A 12,126-nucleotide genomic window follows, 5' to 3' on the forward strand; every position below is an offset into this window, starting at 1 on the left:
TTTCCCACTTCCTTTTACCCCCGTCCCTTCCAGGTTTTAGGGAAATGCTACTCTAAAATATTTTGAAATAGAGCATAAAATTTATTTAATGAACTCCTTTTTACTGAACATTAAAGTTACCCATTTTTCTCTACTGTTAAAAAAAGAGACAATTAAAATGTCTTTATTTACAAAGTATTCAAAATGTTATGGGTTTTGATAGGCATCACCTTCCTGAAAGTTTGTACCAATTTCTGATCTCATCTACTGCATTAGAGAGCTTATTTCCCTGGCTTAGTATCAACACTGACTATTGGCATTCTTACATTTTTCATTTCTTCGATTATGAGCAAGATAATTTAAAAACTGTATCTTTGGTGAATTAATGGTTTGTGACCTTTGTCTCCCTTGTTCCTTTTTACCTAATGAGTGTTCACTTGTTTCATATTGACTTGTAAGAGCCCTTTTTATATTAAGTTTATAAACAGTTCCTTTAAAAAATATCATATTCAAATATCTGTATTTTTAGTATTTTGGAAATCGATCAATCCAAATATCAAAATCATTTTATTTGAATTTTTCTATAGGATTAAATTTTTTTTAATTCAGGATTTTGGTTGTATGTGCCTTTTTTTTTAAGTGGAAATTAATCTGGTGGGGTTTTTATTTCTTATTTCTTCAGAAAGAAACTAAGTGTCAGATTTTCATCAAGTTAAGCTCAGATATAGTTCCACTTAGCAAACTAAAAGACAGTGTGTTCTAATATTTGTTTCTAAGTTTGATGTGGCTTTGCCATCAAAAATTCATAATTCAGGGCTTCCCTGGTGGCGCAGTGGTTGAGGGTCCGTCTGCCGATGCAGGGGACACGGGTTCGGGCCCGGGTTCGGGCCCCGGTCCGGGAAGATCCCACATGCCGCAGAGCAGCTGGGCCCCTGAGCCATGGCCGCTGAGCCTGCGCGTCCGGAGTCTGTGCTCCGCAACGGGAGAGGCCACAACAGTGAGAGGCCCGCGTATCGCAAAAAAAAAAAAAAAAAAAAAAAAAAAAATTCATAATTCATTTCCAGTTTTATGCCTAAAATTTCACCTTGCCATTTTTTAGCTGGGACTCTACATCCCACTACTTAGATCACGGAGTTTCCTTGGCATCTGAGAAGCTCGTTAACCTAGATGCCCCAGTCAGACTAGCAGAAAAAGCTAGGTAATGTGAAGGGTAAATTTAAAATTAATGTTACTTTATATATGACTTGTTTTTTAATTCATAGTCTGCCTGACGTGTGGGTGAATGAAAGTGAACGACATCAGTTAAAAACTAAAGTAGTTCATTTATCAAAGCTACCCAAAGATACTGCCTTGCTTTTGGACCCAAACATATACAGGTAATTTAATTCTTGCTTTGATGTTTTATTTTTTTGAATTGTAATCTTAAATCTCCTTAAATTTTGGATATAAAGTTAGGACTTAATTTTTAAGTACTGAATTTCAGTATCAAGCATATCTTGCTTTCTGGAGTTTCATATATGGAAATTACATCACAATGATTTATAAATTGTAGACTAGAAGGGTAATATTTTGGTAAAGTTTATATGCCAGGTTAATTCCAGATTTACCTTAAGTAGCTTAAATTGTGATATACATAGTATTTTGAAACTAAGTTCCTTTTGTTTAAGTAGGTAATTCTTTTTTATAATATCACACGTGTTGACCTGGGAATATATCGCATGTGCCCTAAATACCATTAATGGTTGAAGTTCTTAAACTTGTACTCTCGCCAGACTTTTCAAAAGAGCATTTTAAATATTGCTGTGTTTTTATTTAAGAGGTAGCTCGGAGTGTTCACGTTTCTAACAATTTTCTGATCTGACCTTTGTTTTAGTGTGCTGTGCATATGAAGGTATAGGGGGGGAAGGAGAAGAGACCAACATTTCTGGCTATGTGCTGAGTCACTGTGCTAGGTGCTTTACATATACTTCATCCTCACAGCAGTCCTGTGAAGTAGGTGTTCCTATGTCTGTTTTACAGATTGGAAATCTGAGGCAAGAGGTTAAATAGCTTAAATCTGAGGCAAGAGGTTACACAACTAGGATGTGACTGAACTCCATACTGCCTCTATCCACATGACATATACTAGGGTGATTAAAAAAGTGGTGAAAATGTTTAAAAGGCACTCTTAATGAGTGAACTTTATATATTTTAAAAAGGAATTCTAGTTTAGTATAACAATAGGTTGGGTAAGAGTAAGATGACATAATAATTGATAATCCCAAATGTGAATTTTAGCTATTGTAAAGGTACTATGTCTTATGCCAAATTTTGAAACAATTAAATACTTTGAAGGTTTTGTTCATTCCATGACTCAACTTTTTGGAATGTGAAGCATCTTCTGAGAGTGAAATTCTCACATAATGGGCCTTGCCATGTGTGGAAACATTGAGACTCTTCCAAACTTTTAAAGCATCTTTTGGTGAAGGTCCTAAATGTAATGAAAACTTGTTTTTTGTGGGTTGAGCTAGGTTAGCAAGAAATTAACTAGCAGAGAGAATAGTGAAATGACCTTAAAGGAAAAGATTGAGGGACATTCACTACCAAAAATATGAGAGAGTTATGATTTACCTTTCTCTTTATAAAGAAAAATAATTGAATATTCTTTATTTATTGGCACCTAATTTAGGGTTTATTTCTGCTTATTCTTTGAAGGGAGTGATTAAAATTTGCATTCTAAAAGAGTGGTATTTGGGGAGAGCCAAGACTGGTAGTAAACATGCCTTAAGCAGTGAGTTGACAAAGGGGCATGAATCTTAATTACAAGATTGAGACTAACTTCTGTGTTTCTGCCCTGCATTCTACTTCCCACTCTCAAAGGGTCTTCCTTTTTCACAGAATCAGCTTATTTTTGCTGTTCTTATGCTATATAGGAAAGAATTAAGATATTTTGGTGAAAGTGACAAATAAATACCATTCAAGCTCAGAACTGATGTCCAGAAGTACATAGGACTTGCATCACCTGTTTTCAGGGTATAATTCTGCAATTATTACTGATTACTGGAGTAATGAAGATTTCTTAAGATATATTTGGTGCTTCTGTGGTGTTAATTTTCTTTAGCTGTAAACCACCGTCCACCCCATCTTAATATTTAATCTTGGGTCTAAACTTTCATGCTTCTACTCTTCTGGAAATTAGAATCAAGTCTACTCTAAAGTGGTACAGAGTCCTAGAACCCACTACATTTGCCGTGGTGTAACATCTTAGCAATGCCTGGATTTTGACTGGGGAAACTTGTGAAATTAAGAGGGGAAAAAGCAATTATTCTAATTTGTTTCAGGAGAAATAACTTGCAGCTTATGCACATCTCAAAATGAAAGCATGACAAACCTTCCAAAAATATATTAACTTCAAAATGAGAGTAAAAAAGGACATATTTATTTGAGGTTTAAACATTAGTTTTAAAGTATGGTTAAAATGTATGTGTTAAACATGAGATTCTTTTTTAGAAACACATTATCAGGCTACAGAAAAAGGATTTCTTAACAAGCTATATATATTATGTAACTAAATTTATATCCATCATGTGAATGCTTTGGAAGTAAATTTTCCTGGTGATCAGTGATCATCACATTGCCTATTTCTTATACATATTTGTATTTTTGAAGCACTTAATGTGTTTTTCATTCAATTGAATAAAAGAATACTCCTTTTTCTCTTTTTCTAGAACAATGCCGCAGAAGAGGTTGAAGAGGTAAAAAATAAATAAATACATAAAAAGCAAACAAGCGGGGACACCTGCAGTCTTAGTCACTGACAATGGGTTTAGTAAAAGTTGCACATTAGAGTCAACCCCCTTCCTTTTTTTCCTTAAATCCAGTATTTAGAATAATATTTATGCTTAGTGTAAACATTCTGTGAATGAAGTAGGCTCTTCTGTGGAATATATTAATATATTACTGTATATCCACATTTTCATGGAATGGTACTGTGGGAGACTGAGCAAACACTCTTCTGGCAACTTGGTAGAACAGCTTCTTAAAGGCTTTGCATGCTTGCTGCTTTAAGCTGCCTTTTTTTTTTTTTTTTTTTTTTTAAACCCTTTAGTGATTACAGTAGTTTATATTGAAAAGAAAACCAATTACAACATGTGCCCTTAAAAATACCAAAAGCACTGTAAGGATATTTGTCTTGACAGTGTCTATTGATTTGAAGTCATATAAGGAAATATTTAGACAATGAAAATTATCAAAAGATAATTTACCTTTCAATTATGATAAATAGATGTGATTGGTTGCCATTTGTGTTCTTTTGCAGAACTCTGATAAGAAAAGTGTTCAATTTGTATTTAAGCAAACAGTGAACGACATTTGCAATCAACTAAAAATTCGTCTATCGAATTAGGGCTGAAAATTTCTGTTAAAGAGTGTTGCAGTATGTCTGGTGGCTCCCCTTTCAGGACTAGGGTTTTCTCATGGAGTACAGTATGTTAATATTTACCTATATAACTAATCTGTTAACGGTTTTTGAAAAACCTTTATTTCAAATTATTTGAATAATCCTCATATTTTCATTTTAACCTATATAAGCCTCTAATTTTTTTTTTCTGAGGAAAGCATTTGGTTTATGAGTTGTTTTTTCTTAACATAAGAAAAATTGTATTTTTGTTTAAAGTATCTTCAAACTGAATCCTTTATGCACCAAAGTTGGTTTTGAAAAGGAAAATAAAATCACTTTCTTGCTTGGTAAGCAAGAAGCCATATGGATTTTTTTTTAACTTACAGAAATGGAAATATGTGTAACTTGTTAGTATTGTATCAAACAAATGTTGCATAGAGATAATAGAACGTTGCTTGTAAATAATTCAGCAGATTTGTAATATATTTTTATATTATGAAACGTACTGTAGATGTTTTTCTAGAGGCATGAAAAGTTAAATGTATATATTATGGGTAGAGATAATATTGAAGGATATTGTAATTCACTAGTGCTGCCAGAGGAATTGTTAATAAAGCACCTTCTTAAACAATAAATGTCTTTTGCAGACTTAAGGGACTATGTACTACTGTTAATATCTGTAAGAACAAAACACATTGAACATCCTTCCAGAAAGTCTTTGAGGGAGGACCTATACCCATAATAGAATTATGGCACTCATTTCTGACAGTGACCGTGAAATCAATTATTTCCTTACTGTTGGAAGGACATATTGTAAAGTATGTGGTTATATGCAGTCAAACTGCAGAAAATACTCCTGATTAAGGAGTTTTCACTTTACTACAGTGATATAAAAACCAGCAGTTTTTACACTAAAATTTTTTAAAGAAAGAATAGACAAAAATATAGAATTAATAAGCCTTTTGGTTCCAAAATGGGAAAGGTTCCATGATACATAAATCATTTCTCATTTACTTTAAAAAATTTAAAAAAAATAATAAAAATTATGGGAGACTTTATTCATTAACAATGGGGTAAAGAGCTATATACGTGAAGTGAGTCATATAAAATTAAATGAAGTGCAAATAAAAGCACTGCTTCTATAAGACATTCTGGAATGGTTGTTTAATAAGGGTATTATTCATATGACTTGTAGCAAATGTGATTTTATTTTTAAAAAGAAGAAAAGCAGTGTGTTTTCTTACTATTTTTTTGTTTTCTTCTGCTTAAGCACTTCATCAGTTGCTTTATTCTGTATCTACGAAGTAATCTGCAATCTCCTTTGTTCTTTTTAAATTTTGATTTGTTATAAAATTGCCAAATAGAAGTGTTTCAGATATATAGTTTGTACCTGTATTTTTATTTTATTGCCTCATGTTCTTGTAAGTCATTCTTAATTGACCGATGATTGTAGACCTTGCCTGAGTATTTTTTCTAATAAAACAAAGCAAATCACATTTAGTTTCAAAATTGTAACAATTCAATTAAATTTTAAAGCATCTAAAATATACATTTATTTTCTTCAGGGGCACAGCGAATAGATTCGTTTTCCCATTGTATAGAAATACTAAGATGTCAAAACCAAATTTCATGGTTATTGATTAGCCTCTGAGTACTCAGTCACTCAAGATACTCTGCTGCTTATCTGACTTTGTTCTGATACTATTTACACACCAAAAAGAATATTGAATTAAAATGAAATAGTTTTATAACTTGTATGTATACATATATACACACATGCAATTATGATTGGGAAACAAGTGTGGAAATTTTTATTTTATAGTGTTCATTTAGTGATAGCTATCCATCTATATTATTCTTCCTACCACTGTGGCCCCCCCGTCCCCCAATATATGACATATTGGTAATATGGCACCTGAAATAATTAATCTCTTATTCAAAATCCATTGTCTTTTCAGCAGCAGGCAAAACTGCAGCTCACAGGCGTACCCATTCATTTACTTGTGACTGCTTTCTCCCTGTTGTGGCAGAGCTGAGTAGTGACACTTTATTGCCTGCAAACTTAAAATCCTTAGTCTCACCTTTTAAGGAAAAATTTGCCAATCCCTGGTTATAGTTGATAAGTTGTTTTGAAAAATAAAGCTGTACCGCACAACTTATATTTTAATATGATAGTATTATCTTGGTAATAAGCACATTAAATTTCAGTGAGCTGTTTAATGTACATCAGAGTAAATATTGCCATATTAGGTACATGCAACAAATGATGCGTTTTTTTTTTAACTTTTACATTGGAGTTCTTAATAGTTACTAACATTTCGCCGTTTGTATTTTGTTTTACTAAATAGGACTAAATGAGATTTTGTAAATCAGATCATGTTTAAATCATACGGCACATCTGCTCTATCTGAAAGAATCTTGGAAGTGGAAAATACTGTAAAATTTAAAGTTGTTTATTTTTCTAATAAACTTACTTTTTCATATATAAATCTTCCCTAAAGTGGACACACATTACCTCTGAATTTCAGATGAAAGGAAATTAAGATGGACAGTAATTGACTCGCAGTGTGTATTTTAAGATTTGTTTTATTCTCATTTGAAAGCATTGATAATCACATCAGTAAACCTTTGTGAAACTTTTTTCCCTTTCACACCTTAATAAAGTGTTTTAAATATGCAAATACTCTTAAAAGGATAGAATTTGCCACAGTTATTTAAGACCTCTTCTACTGTTTGCTGTTTAAATTCTTTTTTTTTATACTGTATGGTTAATAAAAGTGTTAGCTATTTGAATAAAATATAAAAATGGGAAAATATGGTTTAAGTCTTTAAAATAGTTGATCCGGGGGGGCTTTTTATATGGTTACAACTATTTTTTTCTTTTTAAGTCTTTAATACCTCTGCATAAGTTCTCTAAAAGACAAAGAGAAATTCTTAGTTTAGGTAGATTCTCAATTTGAAAAACTGATATCTGTATAACAAGGCCTAGGGTTGCAGACCTACAAGGAGATGCTTATATATATAGTCTTTATTAAAAAGGGAGTTGAATCATATATGTCATTTGAATGTCTTGGGGGTTTTGGGTTTTTTTTTTTGAGAGAAGTGGCACTTTTTTGGGTTTCAATGAAAAATATTTTTCTATTCTAAAAATGTATAAAGTATTTCTTAAAAGGTAAGATTTTTAAAGAAAATGTCTTACATATTTTTCTTTTTTAATTATTAAAGAATCTGACCTAGTGGAGAATGTTTTGCAATTCCAGCACTATAGCTTTAATATAAATAAGGTTTGAGGATTTTTTTAAGGGTTAGAGTCTTTTGTCATTTCTAATGGTATGAGCTTCAGTAGCCTTAAGAATGTGACAAATGATGTATTATTTTAAATTAAAAAATTTGAAAAAATGTTTACATAGTCCAGTTCATTCTCTGAATCAGATTTGCCTGGTATATAACACATGGTTCTATTACTCTGAAAATTAAAAAGGACTTTTAACCAGTTAGAGCAGGAATTGCAACCCATATATTTTTCTAGGTCAGTAATCTTTCTACTATACCAAACAGCTTCTCACAGCGTGAGAGAGGAAATAAATGTGCGTTGTGATACCACTACAAATTTGTTTTCAGTGTTTCTGCCGTAGCTAGTCCCTAGCATGATGAATGGTACAAAATTAGTCTCTGAAATATTTGTTGAGTGAATACTGTAGGTGAATACTTGCTAAAGAAAGGTATTTTGGAGTGTACTGGTTGAAGCAATCTGGCTTAAACCACACTCTGTGATAATATTTAACTTTATATATGAACCTATAAAGGGAACTATATTTCAGTTTGTCTAAACATTCTCAATGGAAAGAATTATTGATGTTATATTTTTACATACTCAGTTGTAAGTATTTTTAGTTTGTTTAATTTTGTTAAAAATGTCCTCAATCATGTTTCTGTAGAGGCCCCTCCCTTTTTAACTGAAGTATAGTTGATTTACAATGTTGTGTTAGTTTCTGGTATACAGCAAAGTGATTCATACACACACACACACACACACACACATATTTGTAGAGCCCATTTTTAAAATAATTAAGACCTCAGTTATATTTATGATGTGAATAACATGTTTTGAAGTAATAACACTATTTTAAAGGAGTTACCCAGTATTTGATTACTTTATCTTATTGTTTTCATCTCACAGCATTGTCACCCAAAGGACCTTTTCCCCTCTTCAGTATTTATAAGATTCTGCTAACGGAAAAGTTAAATTTTATAAATCTTACAAATTTATTATGAAATTGCCAAGGATTTATATGTTCCTGTTAAAACCATTTCAGAAATTCGTTTATATTTGGATGACTAATAAGTCTCATATACGATTATTACATGTTTGAGGGATTTTTTCCTTTTAGAAAAGTAAAGTGAGCATTGTGAACATTTACTCTTGATAGCTGGACCCAGTTCAAGTAGTTTAGTGTAAACATCATTGAGCGTTGCATAAGAGTAGGTCAGAAGATTCCCAGCTTATGTCTTCTTTTTTAAAACTTGAGGTAACTTTGGTTTATAACATGTTGACTTCTGTATACACTACAGTGTTCTCACCATCAAAAGTTTAGTTTCCGGGCCTCCCTGGTGGCGCAGTGGTTGAGAGTCCGCCTGCCGATGCAGGGGATGCGGGTTCGTGCCCCGGTCTGGGAGGATCCCATATGCCGCGGAGTGGCTGGGCCCGTGAGCCATGGCCACTGAGCCTGCGCATCCGGAGCCTGTGCTCCGCAACGGGAGAGGCCACAACAGTGAGAGGCCCGCGTACCGCAAAAAAAAAAAAAAAAAAAAAAAAAAGTTTAGTTTCCATCTGTCCATCACCATACCAGTTGACTCTCTTTGCCCATTTTATTCTCCCACACACTCCCCCTTCCCTTCTGGTAACCACTGCTGTCTCTCTGTATCCGTGTGTTTGTTTTCGTTTGGTTTTCTTCATTTATTTTTATATTCCACATATGAGTGAAATCATACAGTATTTGTTTTTCTCCATCTGACTTATCTTCACATAATACCCTTAAGTTCCTTACAGATTGTTGCAAATGGCAAGATTTCATCTTTTTTTTTTAATGACTGAGAATTCCATTTCGTGTGTGTGTGTGTATGTGTGCATATATATACACACATGCACACACACCCACATCTTCTTTATCCATTCATCTGTCAGTGGGCACTTAGGTTGGTTCCACGTCTAGGATATTGTAAATGATGCTGCTATGAATATAGGGGTGCATATGATTTTCTGAATGAGTGTTTGCATATTCTTTGGATAAATACCCACAAGTGGAATAGCTGGATTATATGGTAATTTTATTTTTTAATTTTTTGAGGAATCTGCTTACTGTTTTCCATAGTAGCTGCACCATTTTGCATTCCCACCAACAGTGTCCAAGGTTTCCCTTTTCTCCATATGCTCTCCAACACTTGTTATTTCTTGTCTTTCTGATAACAGCCATTCTAACCAGAGTGATGGGGTACCTCATTGTGGTTTTGATTTGCCTTTCCTTAATAATTAATGATGCTGAGCATCTTTTCATGTACCTTCTGGCATCTGTATGTATTTTTAGGAAAATGTATATTCAGCTGTTCTGCCCGTTTTAAAATCATGTTGTTTGATTTTTGTTGAGTTGTGTGAGTTCCTTATATGTTTTGGATATTAATCTCTTATTGGATATATGATTTGCAAATTTTTTTCTCCTATTGGTAGGTTGTCTTTTCATTTTGTTAATGGTTTCCTTTGCTGTGCAGAAGCCCTTTACTTTGATGTAGTCCCATTTGTTTATTTTTGCTTTTGTTCCCTTGCCTAAGGAGCCAGATCCAAAAAAAATATTGCTAAGACCTTCGTCAAAGAGTGTACTGTCTGTTTTCTTCTATGTGTTTTTTTTGTTTTTTTTTGCGGTACGCGGGCCTCTCACTGTTGTGGCCTCTCCCGTTGCAGAGCACAGGCTCCGGACTCGCAGGCTCAGCGGCCATGGCTCACGGGCCCAGCCGCTCCACGGCATGTGGGATCTTCCCGAACCGGGGCACGAACCCGTGTCCCCTGCATTGGCAGGCGGACTCTCAACCACTGCGCCACCAGGGAAGCCCTCTCTGTGTTTTTAATGGTTTCAGGTCTTATATTTAAGTCCAATTCATTTTGTGTATGGTGTAAGATAGTGGTCTAGTTTCATTCTTTTGTATGTGGCTGTCCAGTTTTCCCAGCACCATTTATTGAAGAGACTATATCATTTCTCTGTTGAATGTACTTTGCTCCTTTTTTATATATTAATTGTTCATGTACGTGTGGATTTACTTCTGGGCTCTGAATTCTGTTTCATTGGTCGGTGTGTCTGTTTTTCTGTCAATACCATGTTCTTTTGATTACCATAGCTTTGCAGTACAACTTGAAATCAGGGAGTGTGATACCTCCAGCTTCTGATTGTATTTTATTTCAAGGTTGCTTTGGTTTTTTGTGGTTTTGTGGTTTTGTATAAGCTTCAGGAGTTTTTGTTTCATTTCTGTGAAAACTTATGATTTTGATAGGGATTGTGTTGAATCTGTAGGTTGCTTTAGGTAATGTGGACATTTTATCAATGTTAATTCCAGTTCATGAGCACAGAATGTCTTTCCATTTCTTTGTGTGTTCTTCAGTTTTATTCAACAATGTCTTAGAGTTTTCAGTACACAGATCTTACACCTCCTTGGTTCAATACATTCCTAGGTATTTTATTCTTTTTGTTGTAATTGTAAATGGCATTGTTTTCTTAATTTCTCTCTCTGCTAGTTTGTTGTTAGCATATGGAAGTACAACAGTTTTTTGTATATTTTGCATGCTGCAACCTTATTAAAAATTTTTTTAAAATTTATTTTTGGTTGCGCTGGGTCTTTGTTGCTGCACGTGGACTTTCTATAGTTGGTGAGCGGGGGCTGCTCTTCGTTGTGGGTTGTGGGCTTCTCATTGTGGTGGCTTCTCTTGTTGCGGAGCATGGGCTCCAGGCGCGCATGCTCAGTAGTGGCGCACAGGCCTAGTTGCTCTGTGGCATGTGGGATCTTCCTGGACCAGGGCTTGAACCCATGTCCCCTGCACTGGCAGGCAGATTCCCAACCACTGTGCCCCCAGGGAAGTCCCTGTATTTATTATTTTTAACAGTTTTTTGGTGGGGTCTTTATTAGAGTTTTCTATGTATACATCATGTCATCTACAAAGTGGCAGTTTTACTTCTTCCTTTCCAATTTGGATGCCTTTTTTTTCTTTTTCTTCCCTAGTCACTCTAGCTAGGACTTCCAGTACTATGTTGAGTAAGAGTGGCTAGAGTAAGCATCCTTGTCTTGTTCCTGATCTTAGAGGGATGGCTTTCAGTGTTGCACTGTTGAGTATAATGTTAGTCATGGGTTTGTCATAAATGGCCCTTGTTATGATGAGGTATGTTCCTGCTATACCCATTTTATTGAAAGTTTTTATTATACATCAGTATTGAATCTTGTCAAATATCAATATTTTTCTACATCTATTGAGATGATCATAGGATTTTTATCTTTCATTTGGTTGCGGTGATGTATCATACTGATTTGCAGATGTGGAACCATCCTGCATCCCTGGAATAAATCCTACTTGATCATGGTGTTTGATCATTTTAATTATTGTTGTATTTGGTTTGCTAATATTTGTTGAGTACTTTTGCATCTATGTTCATCAGGACATTGCCTATAATTTTCTTTTTTTGTATTGTCCTTGTGTTGGCTTTGTAAAATGAGTTTAGAAGCATTCCCTC

The 12,126-nt window shown here is 34.1% G+C and overlaps 1 protein-coding gene across 2 annotated transcripts in view; it reads left to right on the plus strand.

The window, feature by feature from the left end:
* Positions 1 to 7,720, plus strand: part of AEBP2 (AE binding protein 2) — a 55,092-nt gene extending 47,372 nt beyond the window's left edge. Inside the window, exons 7-9 of one of the 2 annotated variants that reach the window (XM_081250274.1) lie at positions 1,242 to 1,355; positions 3,687 to 3,713; positions 4,277 to 7,720. In XM_081250274.1, the coding sequence (XP_081106400.1) occupies positions 1,242 to 1,355; positions 3,687 to 3,713; positions 4,277 to 4,322 (187 nt within the window). In that variant the 3' untranslated portion in view covers positions 4,323 to 7,720. Of the gene's footprint in view, positions 1 to 1,241; positions 1,356 to 1,852; positions 2,236 to 3,686; positions 3,714 to 4,276 lie in introns of those variants that run through there. The other variant, XM_081250275.1, reaches the window with a different exon arrangement.
* Positions 7,721 to 12,126: the final 4,406 nt, after the last annotated feature.

Source organism: Mesoplodon bidens (assembly GCF_964165515.1).
Source record: "Mesoplodon bidens genome assembly, chromosome: 11".
NCBI lineage: Eukaryota > Metazoa > Chordata > Mammalia > Artiodactyla > Ziphiidae > Mesoplodon > Mesoplodon bidens.